This window comes from Cryptotermes secundus, unplaced genomic scaffold, assembly GCF_002891405.2.
Source record: "Cryptotermes secundus unplaced genomic scaffold, Csec_1.0 scaffold478, whole genome shotgun sequence".
NCBI lineage: Eukaryota > Metazoa > Arthropoda > Insecta > Blattodea > Kalotermitidae > Cryptotermes > Cryptotermes secundus.
Genome location: NW_019721767.1, coordinates 470,627 through 488,202, shown reverse-complemented (window position 1 = coordinate 488,202; position 17,576 = coordinate 470,627). Strand labels below are relative to the sequence as shown.

The window sequence follows — 17,576 nt, the reverse complement described above, 5'->3', positions numbered from 1 at the left end:
GAATAATAAGAAGAAAACTCTACCTCTATCGGAAATCTAAGACTGGTCGTTCCGCCCACAGACTGCCTCTTAAGATCAAAGGAACTCCAGACAATGTAGCAAAGTTGAATCCGTTTTGTCGATTTTTAGTTAACGGTAAACGTGTATATATATATATATACTTACAGCAGTTTTATTTTAACGAGTCAATCCTGTTCAAGAGAGGCGGGTATACGGTTTGTTTCAACCATCTTTCCTGGTAGTCATGGAACAGAGATCATTCCTATGAGAGAAACGCATCTCAGATTTTAAACTTTTCATTGTAACTAAATCGTTTGTCTACCAACCTCCACCTACAAAAGCAAAGATTAAAATATATAGAATTATAATTCTGCGTTCTGCATGGCAGTGAAACATGGTCTAACTCTGAGGAGAGAACATGGATGTCCAAGCTGCCCCTGCACTTAATATGTTATTCACCACTTCATGAATACTCTTGTGGAAGGGGAGATACACGTAGTTCCACCATTCCAGAATTCGGCATTAGATGGAGTTGGTCAGCTTCACGCTCCGGCAGTTGTACACCCCGGGCAAGAGTTCCCGATATCTATTGGATCTGTGGGTCCCAGAGTCGGTCTGGACGACGTGAAGTAGAGAAAATTCTCGACCCTACCAAGAATCGAACTCCGACCGCTCGGTAGTCCAGTCGGTAGCCAGTCGCTACACCGATTCCAAGAAAAACAAAGGAATACAATTTAAATGTGTTTATGACACCAAAAATAACACTGATACCTATGGAAAAACATATGCAAAAGAATCATTTATATACGTACTTTTACCGTGACAAAATTTAATCTAACATACTGTGGCGTGTTTCCTAGGTAACGCGGCAAGAAATTTGTGTGGGTCTCGGATTAGAGAATATGTTTGTTGGACAATTGCCTGTTTACACTCAAAATTATAACCACTCTCACTTACAACGCCTACAGACGTTTCCTCTTCAACTGTTACACTCTCTTGCACCGCTATACTCGGTGGAGTGTCTTCGTCCTTCGTTCTTCTCGGATCACTAGTTGAATCTGATCCTCAGCTCTCGTTGGATCAGAAATCTCTTCTTAGCTCTCGTCGAATCTAAACTGACTTGGCCCAAGTCCAGGTCACATTGCGACTGACGGTCAGTCAGTCAGTAAGTTTTGATGTCGAGCGTCATCTGGGACTCATGACCAGATATTTATTACTGTTTACTTATTTTTGTGGGACGCCCTCTCTGACGAGAGGACGGGTCTGCCTTTTGTATATGCTGCTGATCCTTGCCAGCGCAGTCTTCCTCTGGTCCGAGTCAATTGGGGCTCGCTACCATATTTTAATGTCTCAGATTTGAGACTTCCCTTTTCGTCGCCTCCTACGACTCGCAGGGTCACGGTGGAGGTATTCGACCCCGCCAATAAATATTCCAGCTGACAGTTTCGCTGTCAGCTGGAATATTTATTAGCTGGTCTATCCTTTGCCGTGGGAATTCAACAATTCTGCCTCTGTTGGATAGGCAGTTTCCTATGTAGCATGCGTTCTCATGTCCGTTGCGTGGTGATGGATGTCATATAGTTCGGCTTTCAGGCAGCACGTCACAATACCTTTTCCTTACTGTCACATAGAAAGCAGTCAGGCTTGCCTAATGGATGGGGTTGGGAGCTGTTTTGTGGTAAGAAGGTGAAGTTGTCCCTGTGCTTAATTAATTAAGCACTACGTCATGAAGATGTATGGGGAAAGGTTAGTCGGAAAATGAAGGAGAGGCAGAGAAACTAAGCGGATTATCTACGGCCATCTCATCATCGTCCCCCATAACAGATGACTGGAGACCACAGAATCCTGGCTGAGGGTCATTAGTCTCCTCTCCCATGACTGACTTTTTAACTGGCTTTTTAAGAAGGAATAAAGGGTTGTTTGCTCCCTTCCACGTAGCTTGTCACTTAATATTGTCTGACAAGGTTAAAGAAAATTCTTTACTCCCCGCTCAGACTTTGGTGCTCATTCATAACAATTATATTTATCTTTAAAATAATCAAACATTTTATCAGCTTTCTCTAAAATTTCTGGTATGCTCTTAAATGTTAATCCTCTATCTTTGTGCATTTCCCCTCCATCATCATCATCGGTAGCAGCTGTAGTTTCTTCCAAGGTCAATTAATTTAATTCTGCAAAACACAACACAGAACACTTAACACAAATGTATGTAGGAAGAATGCTCACATAAAAGAGGATTGGCGTAATTCGCGTGTTTGAGTGCGACGTAGGATGAATCCTGAAAAGTTTTATTATTTAGAATTCATCGACATATATGACGAATACAGATTTTAGTCATTTTAGAATGAAGACAGAACAGGAGAGAAATGACTATGATGGCGCAGACGACTCAAATAGCTGTTCCCATTAAAGATGGGCATTAAGGTATGTTCGATTAATCTTCTCTGTACGAGTACGCATACATTGATCCTTTAAAGAACGAAGTCAGAGTCAGAGTCAGAATCAGAGTCAAAGTTATGTTACCACCAACGGTCATCCCGCCAGTCTATCTTGGTGACATGCCCCCATCTGGGGCCCAAGAGCAGATTTTTATTACTGAAAGTTGTGGGTTTGGTGATGTCGGGCGCCCTCTCTATCGAGAGGACGGGTATGCCGTTTACAATTGATGCTGGTCCTCGCCAGCGCATTAATTCTCGGGTCCGAGTCCTGAGGAACTCATGACCATATTTTATTGTGTCAGATTCGAAATTCCCCCAACCTGGAGGGCTAGGTCCCTGCATTTATATTCATCAGGAAGAGGGTGACCTAGTTATACCCCCAGGCACTGGGCTTCTTTTCGTCGTCTCCTGCGACTCTCAGGGCTATGGTGGACATATTGGAACCCGCCTCCACGTGGGGATAAAGAAAGAATTTTCTTATAAACAACTGTAAAAGCTCAATTCGTACCTCACAGGAAACACATAATGTCTGTGCTGCGAAGTTCACCCAGTTAATGCAGTTTAGGAAGAACCATATGGAACACACAAATATAGCCTGTTGGTAGCATGCAGAGTTTTAGTATGTTAAAGCAGGTGGTACATGTAATGACACCTAAGCTTTAAAAGGTTAAATTCTTCTATTAGGATACATGACTCTTACTGCTGAGTGCTGACAGCATGGCGGTAACTCATCAGTGGCTCCAGCTAAATGTCAGGAGATTCGAATCCTACTATAGTTTCTTCAACTGTGTTGCAAGTTTTAGCTGGCACCATTCCCATACCAGCATTCAAATTACCCAACACTGCTAACCGTCATAGCGTCGACGTGATTATGAGCTAACGGACACTTGTCATTGACATTCTTTATCTCAAGGCAACTTCTTACCTCTGGACTTCGGTGTAGCTTCCCATGGGCGTGCCTGCTCGTGGCGGAACAGGAACTAGCAGATCATGATTCGAAGTTCGAATCCCGTGATAGTACAAAAAATATATCAGACACTCAGCACCCCGCAGCTGACTTACGACTAAATTCATTTCGTGCGTCACAGCAACAAGAGGTCGGATTTATCTGTGTTATCTAACAACGGCTTGTTTACTACAGTGGTCATTCACTCACGCTCGGTATTAGGGAACGGCTATACAAAGTAAAGTAGAATTGATTGTGTAGGAAGCGACCAAGTACTTTCCAGGCATTCGTCGCAAGTAGGTGTTCCCAAACTTACCATCGTCCGGTATTCTAGAAACTAGAAAACAACAATTTGAAGACTAGATCTGTTTCCGTCCTCAGGTGAGGGAGGGAAGACACCTGCTGAGTTGGTCCCTTAGAAAGGGATAACCTCAATACCACGAATATTAAACGAAACATTTTAAGAATTCTGAATGAAATGAGAGTGGAATTCAGTCAACAGTTACACCTCGTAACTTTCACAATGAATACGTATAACAGAAAGGTTCTGCTAGGCAAAGCATATGTTTATATGTACATAAATGTACGACCTTGACTTTGAAGATGGAAGCAGGCCACTTGAAATATTTGCGCGGACTACTGATGGTCCGCGGATCGTGAATTTGTGAACTCTGATCTGAAGAGACAGAGGAGAAGTATAAAAAGAAAACTGTTATCAGAAACCTGTTCGCTTGATACATGCTCGATTGGGATGCCTCTAGACTGCAAGTCAGTCATGCTTCCGCTACGTTAATCGGCTCCGTGAAGGCGGACTGTTAATATCAAACAGGGAGTGAAGTTTGATATTATGAAGAAATCATAAAAATCTCTTCCTCTCTTTATACATCATTCCACGAAGACACGGCAAGCGGAAATAAAGCAGCATTCTTTCTAAACTTCGAGCTTAGATTGAATTGTGTAGTCGATTTCACGCCCCTGCCGTTTTCCACTCCAAGATCCCGAAGCACCCTTTGGATAGGGAGACTTGTGAACACAAGGGCGGAGAGAAATATCCCTACTCTTGTTTTGTCAGGAAGCGAACCAACGCTATCCAGCATTTATTAAGGAAATTCTCCACGTCGTCCACTCCGGCTATGGGGCCCATCCAGTCTCCTATATGGGTACCGGGAGCTCATTCCCCGAAGGTAAAGCGGCCGGGGTGTGAAGCTGACCACTCACCTCCAACCAGTGCCGAGGTCAAGAAAACGTGGATCTATATATCCACTCCCCCATACGCCTTCATGGGACAACGTTTACATGTTGACTTAACATTGCAATAAAACACATTTGTCGTCTTGCTTAATACCTATATCAAAGTGTGATAAAGCAGTTGCTGGAAGTTTATCGGCCTCTATTGACACACTCCATGCGCAATAAAATTTACATTAAGATGTCTGATAATGGATGATACAGTGTTAACATTTTCGTGTTGTATCAGATTATCGGAAATGGTGAACTTCCATTACATACATACATACATAGGTACATCAACAGACTACGAGAACTGCAGTTTGAGTGAGCGGTGTCAGAAGTCAGGAACTGGAATAAAATAACTAATAGCTACTGTATCTGTAATTCATGAAATTAGTTGCACAGTGCGACCATAACCTCTCTAGATTGCCCAGATGTAGGTAGAGAAGCGTAGCATGAAGCACAGCGGGGGGCGAGTGTGCGGTGCTGGCACGGCGCGGCAGAGTGAGAGAACTATCGACAAGAGGAAGGATCGACTAGGACGGGGAACTACGGGAGGATCGATTAGGGTAGAACTATCGACACATGGGGAGTATCGACTACAAGTACGAGCAGCAGTTTGTGCCTTATATACCAGTTTTCCCCGTCCTATTATCCGTTACCTGTGTTTTTTTTTGCTAGTGGGGTGGGACTAAGTCCCTTGCACTGTGGCCAATTCTGGCCTATTGTACCAGCCCCAGGTGAGGGTGATTGTGGAGCAATTGGTGGAATGAAGATTGGCAGAGTAAACCGAAGTACTCGGAGAAAACCTGCTCCAGCGCCACTTTGTCCACCACAAATCCCACTTGACCAGACCCGGGATCGAATACCTGTAGTTTAGTTCGCTGTAGTTCTGAACTAAAGGTACACCGGGAGGTCTAAGGGTCCTCTCTCGGGAAATTTTTAAAAACTAAATATGCGCATGTAGCCATTTGAGCACAAACTGTCATATGAGATGGAATACCAAGGCTGAATTTATGTATCATTGCAATTTGATCTCTGGTAATCATATTTTACTGAAGAGTACAAATATCATGCAATTTTCTCTATTCCCCAATTACTTCACTTTTCTAGGGATCAAATATTCTCCACTTGTGAAGAGGAAATGCCCCTCTAAGTCGGTTAAGAATGTGTGGAGATTAGACTCACGTCCCTTCAGAAAATTTGCAAAGATAATTGTTAAAAACAGTGAAATAATCACAAGTGCAGTTATAGCTGCATGGCTACACTGACTTGCACATTACCTTCCACAACCAATACATAGCAATTTAGTGTAACGTGCCAAGGTGTTAAGTACCTCACACATTATGCTCTACTTCACACCTCCTCATTAAGGTTGCAGCAACGAAAAATCTCCCTACCTCCAGCTCAAGGGCAGCTGAGCTGCTGTTAAATTACTGCGCATGACAAACTGTGGTTTCCAGCCAGGTACACGGTCCTGTGTCACGGATGAAGGAAATTACCTGCAGCAAGTCGTTTTGAGGTGTGATTTGCAAGAAATACTCACGTGAACGCATAATGAGAGGTTATGTATGTCTTAATCCTTACGTTACGTAATTCAAACCACGTATGGGATACTAATAAACTGTGCCAAGGTTAAAAATGTGTTCCCTCTTTTCTTCAGGTTTTCATACTGTGATTCTGTATGCATTTTTCACTCCACTAATTCTTGCTACATTTTCGCTTATCTCATTCTCAATCTTATCATTATCTTCATATTTTTTGATGAAGCTTATTATAAATTATTAAATGCCTTCTTATGCGGTTTTCCAGGTCACTACTACTTTCATCCTCTTAGATCCAGATGTTCTCCCTCGACGTTTGTTCTCAAACATTCTCAGTCTGTGTTCTTCCTTCAGTATCAAGTCACGGTGTCATATCCGCGTAACACAACGTGACTATAGTCAATGTGCAGTGTGGACCTGAGGTTCTCACAGCGGTGGTTATGAAGAGATATGTCTACTGAGATATAGCACCGTGTAGGATCTGAGGTTATCACAGCGGTGGTTATGAAGAGATATGTCTACTGAGATATAGCGCTGTGTAGGATCTGAGGTTCTCACAGCGGTGGTTATGAAGAGCTATGTCTACTGAGATATAGCGCTGTGTAGGATCTGAGGTTCACACAGCGGTGGTTATGAAGAGATATGTCTACTGAGATACAGCGCCGTGTAGGATCTGAGGTTCTCAGAGCGGTGGTTATGAAGAGATATGTCTACTGAGATACAATCCTGTGTACATAGATATTTTAGAAACACTACTGAAAGAAGAGATGAAAATGTTTACAGGGGTGATCAGTCCATTGCAACACCTCTCCCCTCACAGAATACAGAAGGAAAAAGAAGAGGACACATATCTAAGCCCCGAATCTGATTCGAACTCGCGAACGTCGATAGCCTAAGATATTACAAAGGGCTTTCTTTAGGTTGAATTTGTTACAAACGAAAGTGAAGTAAAGAAAACCTGTCTTATACGTCCGGACTCTGAAGAATTCTATGCTGAGGAAAAGTAAAAGGTATAATTGTTTCTGTGCTTTATCAATTAAGCACTATGCCAAGAAAACATACAAGGGAGGGGGAAGTAGAAATACAGCCCCACCTTCCTTGACCTCGGCCCTTGATAAAAGTGAGTAGTCAACTTCATGCCCTTTAGGCCTTAACCCGGTAACCATTAGATAGAAGGCTCGATGGTCTGGACGTTGTGGAGAGGAGAAAAATCTTGCACTGCCGGGAATCGAATCCGGTCTTTGCAGTCCGTAGCCCGTCGCTATACTGACTGAGCTATGTCGACCGGTCCAAATTAAGTGAAACTGTCTTTACATTTTTCCTGTCATTCCCAATCCAACCAGAATATTTCATGCAAATTACTACATTGATTTTAATTAACCAACGATCAAAATAACGACTGCCGAGACGTGTAACTAACTCCCAGAGCAACTAAATAGCCGATTCGATTAGTAAATACACCATTAACTAAAACAGTTCACTAACTACGTAATGAGGTAAGCTAACTAATTCACTAGTTAACTATTCAAGCATCTGATGAAGTAGTCACTATATGTTCACTATATTGACTACAGGCTTAGCTTTTTTTAGTTTCTTGGGGTTGGGTGAGACTGAGTCCACTTAGTACGTCGACCACTAATTGGCCTATCGTACCAACTCCAGATGATAGACGATGAATGTAGAGAAGTAGGTGGAACGAGAACTGGCAGGGGAAACCGAAGTACTTGGAGAAAACCTGCGCCAGCGCCACTTTTTTCACCACAAATCCCACATGATCCGACCTGGGCTCGAACCCAGGCCGCCGCGAAAGGAAGCCGGCGACTAACCGCCTGAACTATGGGACGGCCCAGACTAGCGGCCTCACTCATTAAGCAGTTAAGTAAACAAGTAACATATTTATTAGCCAGCTAAGTAGCTATCTACCTTATCTAACCATGTAATTAAGTCACTGCCTAACTATTTTTGTTTTACTGGCTCTACAGTTCTCTTGGGCCTCTGATTTTCAGTTCCTTAATCATTTTCCACAGACGGTAGAATTCCTTGGATTCGTGATCAGCTCGTCGCAAGACCTCTACATAAACACAGAACACAAACACAGAATAAACGCATACACACATGCCTTGTGTGGGATTCGAATCCACGATCGCGGCTTCCGAAGGAGCGAAGAAAGTACATTCCTTAGACCGCTCGGTTACCGTGACCGGAGCCTAATTAATTAACTGACTAAATAACTGTCCAACTAGCTAACTAAATCACAAACTATGTAATGAAGAAGCAACCACTTCCTGCCCCTGGACCAACTGAACGACCTCAACAGACGAACCTACCTCAATGGAGCGATCAAGAGGTCCAAGCGCTTCTGCTTGTGTTGATGCAGGTACCATTTCAGGCGCTGCGGAAGTGTCGTTCACCCGGTTGTAAGACTCCATGTCAAGACTTTCGCCGTAACACGGACAAATCTTCCTTAGAACAGAATTCTTCGGTCTCATTCTGGTATTAACGTTTCGAATCAACTGGCACTTCAGCCATCAGCTTCTACTCTCTTATTAAACCTCTTCCCCTACTTGTCTGCTACGTAATTATCTTTCACTTCTCTCTCCTTTCAACTACCTGCATTTCTCTATCTTGTATCCCTCTCCTACACGTAGCGCCGCCACAACTAACAGTACTCTTTCATATTTCGTGCGTATTCCAAGGTCCCTACAGCAGCTACGTGTGTAATGCGCCTACCGTGTTTTCGGAAGGTTCCTGGCTACCTCTGGGACGGGCCGGGCCATCACTCTGTTTCTTTGTGGGACTTTTGGTTCCTTCAAACAGAATTTCTTTAAAGGGACAATGGCTGCCCCCCCCCTTTTCATTTCCATTTCCAATTAAATTTAACTATTACAACACTCGCAGCTAAGAAGGGAACACACATCACAAGACGCGGTTTACACAGAAAATAAGAAAAACGACCCCGTAGTGAACGAACCACATACAAGTTTTAATTAAGACAAATAAGATGAATTATCTTAACAAGTTTTAGCGAGTGTAAATTTATCATAGTTGACAAACACGGACTTTTTGTTGGATGTAAACATATGAAGGCAGGCAATGCAATAGATTGACGTAGTTGGGACACCTGATGATGGCACTGTGTTGCCGAAACATGTTGTGAAGTGACAGGTGAAATTGTGTGCACTAAAAGACGACCACTGTATACATATAACGGATGAAAATCAGTGCAACAGGACGCTAAAATATAACAAAATTTAACTATGGTAGCAGCACCCGAATTCAGCATCGTTATCATAACAATACTTAAACTAAATTTGATCCATTTATTAAAGTGCTTGACAACAGCTAAAAGACATTTGCAGAAGTATGCAGAGGATGTGAACAGACTTGGCCAAAGAATGGAAAATGCAAAAAGAAGAAACACTAAAAACTAAATAAAATACCACGTACAATATATACCGTTAGGACAATGAAAAAAAACTTAAATATGATTACTAGTGTTATTAACAGATTTAATGGGGGACGCAGTAGCGTAGTTTGTTGAGGCTCTATGCTAGAAGCCGGAGGGTCTCGGGTTCGAGTCCCGATGAGGTCATTGGATTTTTCAATTTTCCTAATCCTTCCAGAAGCACTATGGTCCTGGGGTCGACTCATCCTCTAACAGAAATGAGTAACAGGAATCTTTCTGGAGGGTAAAGGGCGGCCAGCGCGTAAGGCTGACAACCTCACCGCCCTCTGTGAGCCGAAAGTCTAGAATATGTGGGAGCCTCGACGTCTCACAACCCTATGGGCCTCCACGGCCTCCTACAGGAATTCTTTTATTGCTAGTGGGGTGGGACTAAGTCCCTTGTACTGCGGCCACTTCTGGCCTATTGTACCAGGCCCAGATTGGAGGGTAAAGGGCGGCCAGCGCGTAAGGCTGACAACCTCACCGCCCTCTGTGAGCCGAAAGTCTAGAATATGTGGGAGCCTCGACGTCTCACAACCCTATGGGCCTCCACGGCCTCCTACAGGGATTCTTTTATTGCTAGTGGGGTGGGACTAAGTCCCTTGTACTGCGGCCACTTCTGGCCTATTGTACCAGGCCCAGATGATAGGTGAGGGTGACTGTGGAGAAATTGGTGGAATGAAGATTGGCAGGGGAAACCGAAGTACTCGGAGAAAACCTGCCCCAGTGCCACTTTGTCCACCACAAATTTCACTTGACCAGACCCGTACGGGGATAGTTTTACCTTTATTGACAGATTTAATAATATCAGTTAAAGAAAAGAGCTCCATTATAAATGTCAGTATCTATGTAGACATATGCCACAGAAGCACATTCTGCTTGTAACAATAGCCGTAGTAATAGTAATCCAAATTATGTTGCCGGACGTTTTAACGATCCATTTCCTTGTCGTCACGAACTTCCTCGTTATGTAATACGACCATTCTAAAGTGGTCATTTTATTGCATAGCATTCCAACCAGTCGTACGTAAGAGAGGTACAATACAGGTAAGTTTCACTTTGTGCGTAGTAAAGCATCACGCATTCTTGAACTGGGCATGGGATGGAGTTTAGTAGTTAGATGCACGCTCTAGTCGCTTTAACCCTCACCCTGTGAATGAGCCCCCGGTACCCACTGGATAGGAGGCCGACTCCGGAGAAGGGTTTGCTTTCGGTGATGAAGAAGAATATTCCTACCACCTTCCGGGAATCGAAATCCGGTCTTCCAACCGGTAGACCATCGCCATACAGACTGACATATTTTGGCCCCTACATAAGCACATATTAATTTCATTCAACACAAAATAACATCAACAGCTAATATAGAATTCCAAAGACAAACTACGAGCTCCGAGAACATGTTCGAGTAAATAGGAGTCTTCGAGAAAGGAATACAGCAATATAAATAAGTCGATTTCAGTGACCATGCAGTTTAAAGAGTGCATTATTCTAGATTTCCCGCAAATTTGAGACCCAGATTCGAATCTCACCATCGATACGAATGTTTCTCCACCTCTGTTTGTGTCGTGATGTTACAGACGTTGTCTTTGATTTATCCCCGTTCATGGAGACCTACCGCGCGTCTAGTAACTTCCTGGTCTCAGAAATAAACCCGTTCTTGCGCGGAACAAATGGTCTAATTTCTGTTGGTAGAAGATGAATTCATTAACATTAGTAACCCNGCAACCCCCCTCCATTCCACAAACAATTCTTATTCCAGTTTCACCAGCCTTCTTTGCTGTGTGACACCGCTTCCTCAATCTCTTTGAGATCTTAAGAAAATAATTTACACGTTCTCACAAACTGAATTTATTTGATCATTTGCCATGGAAATATAAATAAGAATAAAGCAATTTCTTAAAAAAAAAAAGACATTGGAGTGAAATGATTAACATATTTTAACGCCAGCTATGTTGGATGCATCAAGAATGTTACGACGATGCCTGTGTTCGCAGTTCCTCGGAGAACAATAATTGGACATTTGAAAATGTGCTACTTGCAAGTTGTTCTGTACAAGAGACCATATTAACAAGAGGAATATGAAGGGAATGAACTATGGGTTGATTGATGACGATATTGCTGCACTTACAAGCGTAAGGCATGAATACGAAATGGCAGAATGTACAACTTCTAAGAAACAACTAACTAGACTAACTTCATGGACCTGAGCCCGTCTTGAGAAGTCGTCAATTGTGCAGCTACTCAAGAACTTACCAGCATTTTGCGGAACCTTAAGTTTCATCGCCATGTTCACAACAACCCTCCACTGGTCACTATCCTTAACCAGACCGATCCAGTCCATACCACTCCATCCCATCTCTCTAAGATCCATTTTCACATTTTACACCCACCTACGTCTTGGTCTTCCTAATGGTCTTTTTCATTATGGCTTTCCCTCCAATATCATATATGCATTCCTCTTCTCCCCCATTCTTTCCACATGCCCTGCCCATCTCATCCTTGACTTGATCATTCTAATTATGTTAGGTGAGGAGTGCAAGTTATGAAGATCCTCATTATGCACTTTTCTCCAATCTCCCGTCACTTCACCTCTCTTCGGTCCAGATATTCTTCTTAACGCCCTTTTCTCAAACACCCTCAGTCTATGTTCCTCCCTTAATGTCAGAGACCAAGTTTCACACCCATACAGAACCACAGGCAAAATTATAGTTCTGTATATTCTAATTTTTATGTTTTTGGACAGCAGACGAGAAGACAAAAGGTTCTGGGCTGAATGGTAGCAAGCGTTACCCGAGTTCAATCGCCTCTTAATTTCCTATCGTTGTTCCCAAATATCTGAACTGTACAAAATTTTCAGGACATCTGTTAGCTCTCTTTATGTCATGATTTTGCTCTGCATTTCGGTGACGGGACAGCAACGTATACTTAGTTTTCCTTTGTGTTTACTTCTAAACCAACCTCCTTACTAGTGCAAATTAAAGTTTGTGTGTTTTTCTTTATAGTATCTACATTATCACCCAGTATATTCACATCATCAGCACAGACCACCAGCTGATATGTCCCGTTTATATTCAGTTTCACCTGGTTTTCCTGGGCCTTCCTAATGGCACATTCTGAAGCAAAGTTTACATTTCAGGCTATAAACTGATCATCATCCATACTGAGTACCGTGTGCGTATACATATATGCAGGGAATATTCAGACTAACTGTACAGGGTTGAGTGTATCAGCATCTTAAAAGTAATAATAATAAAAAGATTTTTTTTCCCTTGGCACTACAGCCCCAGTGAGCCTAGGCCTACCTCCATGAACTTCTCCGTTCACTTCGGTTTTTCTAGATCTTACACGTTCGGTAGGACTCCTTGGGCGGGTGATCAGCTCGTCGCAAGGCCTCTACCTGTACACAAACACAGAAAAACGCACACAAACATCCATGCCCTGAGTGGGATTCGAACCCACGATCCCCGTTTCCAAGCGAGCGAAGACAGTACATACCTTAGACCGCTGGGCTACCGTGACCGGCAATAAAGAGATTAACATGAATTTTTTTATCTAAGACTTCATTGTTTGTTTACAAATTAAATCGGCATTTTCCTCCAAGCTGACATAAATTATCTTCCTTTACTTTTCCAAACAATATAAATCGTATGTTTCATAATTTGATTATTACGCGGCAAACTTTGAAAATTAAATTTTCCCTGTATCCTGGTTATCACAATGAATCTGTCCCCGAAGTGACTGTCTCTTATTAAAGCTGGTAGGTTCACCGAGAGATCGAACTCTGACGTTATCATTTGTGAAATATTTTCATAATGTAACAATGACTGAAAAAAGACACAGCTCTATCAGTGAATTGGACAGATATCAGCTGAAATGTTGCGAAATTGGTGATAAGACATACGAATACGTCTAACTTTTCTTTCATAAAAAAATGGAAGGTGGCGACATAGGTAGAGGTTGAGATAGAGGCAGAGATAGAGAGAGGGAGGCGTGACATCCTTGTGTATTTATAAATCCGTTACGTCGTACTCACAAGTTCTAGTGAATTAACTGGACTGGATTTTCAGTAGTTTTGCTAAGTTAATTATTTTGATTCCGAGGACGGACTGCATTGCAAACTCTGTGATGAACTACGTGACACGGAGTCAGTGCAGATTATCAGCGTTACGTGAATGAACCCTTAAGACAAAAAAAACATTTCATCATTGACAAAGAAACGGACTACTTTTATCTGGACAAGCGAGAAACGTCTGAAGGCGTCATAATTCCGAGTAATTCTATTAATGAGTGTAAAAAGTGATTGTCCAATAAACATATTCGTTTAATCTGAGACTCACATAACTTTCTTGTCGCGTTACCTAGGAAACACGAGACAATATTGATACATAACCATTCAGTTGAACGAGATGAGGCGAATGTAAGATTAATGTAATAAACATCTTGTGACAGTTGTACTAAAGTAGCATATGCAACTCTTACTTCTACAATTTTACAATGTTTCTTTTTGTCTAAGAATGACATTTATAATGGTGTTAAGTTATCTGAAATAATAATGTCATAAATTTATAAAGAAACTAAATATTTGCTGCCTTTATAATTGTGTACAAAGTGCAAGGCTATATCTGAGATAAATACGCCTATTTCAGTACGTGTCAGCATTGCGGCTACAGTTTCCCATGAGAATTTAGCATGAAGCAAAGAAACAGTGTGTTTAGTGGCAATGTTTTCAGTAACGCAGCACAAACAATAAAGAAGTCCTCTATTGACCTCTTCGGTTATGGGCCAGAAACTCCGGAAATTGATCTATCACTTCTGACTCAGATCAGAGAGGCGGGGTTATCTTAGAAATTTAGCATAAATTTGTTTTCGACTTTAGTTATGTCCAGTTGATTTCAATACTAAAGCTTTACTTAATGTAGAGTATTTTAACTACTACATTCCAGCGGAATTATGTCTAATATACTGTGACATGTAGACCGCCTCTGTGGTCTAGTGATGAGAGCTCCTGGCTACAGACACAGAGGTTCCGGGTTCGATTCCCGGCGCAACCAGATTTTATGAGAAGTATTTGATCTGGAACGGAGTCCCCTCAGCCTCATGAGGATAAATGAGGAGCTATTTCAAGGAAATAATGGCTCCGGTCTAGAAAACCGAGATTAACGGACGTGGGGAACCGTTGAGCTGACCACGCGACACTCTATCCGCAAAAATAGGCATTAACTTCGCCGACAAGCTGGGGTCGCTCGGTCGGTATAGTTCGCTTGCGGACTACAGGCCACAAAGTTTTTTTTCTTTCTGTGACATGTAGACCCATTCCTAGGCAACGCGTTGACAAACACACTCCATGGTGGCGGATTTCTTTAAACCAAGGCAAAGTTTCCATAGATACAGGTGTTTAACATGCATTTCCATGGATACGAGTGATCAACAAACGTTTCCTTGGATACGAACGCGCTATATAAGAGGCCGTTCAGACCAGAATGGAGCCAGTCCTAAATCAGAAGTCAGTCCTAGACCAGACCAGGACAGAGTCAGTCTTAGTTCAGAGCAGAATAGAGGGACATCAGACAAGATCAGAATTGAGCAAATTCGTCTGAAGATTTATTGCGAAAAGAAGGTAAAGCTGTCCCTGTCACAGCCCGTGAAGGCCCATAGAGGCTCTCACATTTTCTCTAGACAATCGACTCACAGATGGTGGTGAGGTTGCCAGTCTTACGCGCTGTCCGCCTTTTACCCCCCAGGAAGATTCCTGGTAATCATTTCTGTTAGAGGCTGAGTCGGCCCCAGGGCAATAGTGCGGCTGAAAGGATTAGGTCAACTGAAGAAATACACCTCATCGGGACTCGAACCCGCGACCTTCCGTCTTGTAGCATAGAGCCTCAACCAACTACGCTACAGCGTGACCCCCCAGTTGTAATTGTAATTATTGTAATTGATTGTAATTACGAGTGATTGTAAGGAAGGTGTCACTAAATCGAATCATCCAATCCAAAACCTGTTATTATTGGTTACACAACCATGAACACGTGACAATATAAATGGGAAGAGCTCAGGCCATCATCTGTTCTGGCTGCAGATGACGATATGGAGTCGATACGTGCACCGTTAGAGATGAGTGTTAAGAATATCAAGTAATCACACCGGGCAGAGTCTTTACTGAGAAACTTGTAGCCCTTCAGATCACCTATTATTATTATTATTATTATTATTATTATTATTATTGGAGGGGGTGGGTTTCCCCATGCACCGCGACTAATAGTCTATTGTACGTCCCCCTTTGATATTCTACCAGTCTCCATACCCCGCCAGTACTGGTGCTCGCTATTAGCCCCGTTCAGCCAGCGAGGCTGGCTGCGGTACCCGATGCTTCCCCATCTACCGGGGGCATTGGAAACTTCTTGGGCGGGAAACTTTTTACCTAATTTAGCTCAGAGGTCTCCTAGAGACATGAGGATCTTTTACGTGCCGTAAATCTACGACACGGGACCCACGGCTTAAAGTCTTCAGATCACCTAAGAATTCCCTGTCTGTTATGGAACCCGAAGGTTAATTACCGTATTCACACGAGTTCGTCACTGGACCCTATCCTGAGCCAGATGGATCCCCTCATTCCCTTCAATATACGAGTATGATTCAAGATGCTCCAATTTATGCCAAGGTCTCCCAAATGGTTTCTTGCATTCGCATTTTGCGGCATTACTGTTAAATACTTAAAACAAAGTGGTTGCTATGTGTACCTCCTGTCTCAACATTCATAAACTCTGGGTTTCATTCACAAAGTGCATTTTATATTTCGTATGGCTTTTAAAATAAACCGCTGTTATTTCCCCACATAGACTTAACCGCCTGGACTTCATAATGGAGATGCAATGAGTCTCCTGTGAGATAGGTTCTCAGTTTGTAAATGTTATTCTGATGACTTTCGTGCTTCAGTGATTCCCAGCAGAGGCAAGATTTGTCTTTTTTTCCATAGAGGACAGACCGGCTTTAGGTCCTAAACAGCCTCCTCCCCAATGGGCACTGGCGGTCTCTTTCCCTGGAGGTAAAGCAACAGGGGCGTGAAGCTGATCACTAGCTTCCGTCTAGTGCCGAACTCAAGAATGGCGGAGCTCTACCTCCACTCCCCTATAAGCCTCCATGGAGTGACGCTTAAATTAAGGACAGGGGCAACTTCACATTATCTCGTACCTGTATATAACGGGAATGCAGGCATCATAAGATTTATCCTACATCTTGTTTAGACAAGTTCTACTCAAGATAAGGTACCATGTAAAGTTATCCCTGTACTTAATTAAGCACTAAGCTATGCGCTACTTCGGCTCCCTCACATTACGCGTACATTAAGGAAATAATGCTTTATTTTTCCTTATGCTGTCCAGAATATGGCAGCTCTAAATGAATGCTTAACTAACTCCGTGGAGCTGAGTCCTTCTTGAGAAGCTAACAGTTGTTCAGCTCATCTAGAAATTCCTGGCACTATATGGGGCCCGAAGGTTCATTATTGTGCTTATAAGATCTACCGCTGGTCTGTCCTGAGCCAGATAAACCCAGTCTACAGCCCCTACCCTATTTCTCGAAAAAAAAAAGACTCCATGGCCTATAGTCCGCAAGAGAACTATACCAACCGAGCGACCCCCGCCTGTCAGCGAAGTTAATGCCAACTTTTGCCGATAGACGATGTCATGTGGTCATCGCAATGAATCCCCACGGCCGTTAATTTCGGTTTTCTAGACCTGAGCCGCTATTTCCTTGAAACAGCTCCTCAGTTATCCTCACGAGACTGAGTGGACCCCGTTCCAGACTGAATACTTCCCAGAAAATCTCGTAGCGCCGGGAATCGAACCCGAGACCTCTGGATCTGTGGGCAGAAACTCTGACCCCTAGATCGCAGAGGCGGTCCCCTATTTCTCTTAAGACCCATTTGAATACCGTCTTCGTACACACCGAGCTCAACTCACACGTAAGAAGTACTG

The 17,576-nt window shown here is 42.9% G+C and overlaps 1 protein-coding gene across 3 annotated transcripts in view; it reads right to left on the bottom strand.

The window, feature by feature from the left end:
- The window catches only part of LOC111875692 (hexokinase type 2), a 121,431-nt gene that overhangs the window by 74,804 nt on the left and 29,051 nt on the right, over positions 1–17,576 (bottom strand). The window contains exon 1 of one of the 3 annotated variants that reach the window (XM_023872132.2): positions 8,486–8,672. The exons of the other annotated variants lie outside the window; for them this stretch is intronic. Within the exon in view, the coding sequence (XP_023727900.1) occupies positions 8,486–8,647 (162 nt within the window). The 5' untranslated portion in view covers positions 8,648–8,672. Of the gene's footprint in view, positions 1–8,485; positions 8,673–17,576 lie in introns of those variants that run through there. 3 annotated transcript variants of the gene reach the window in all.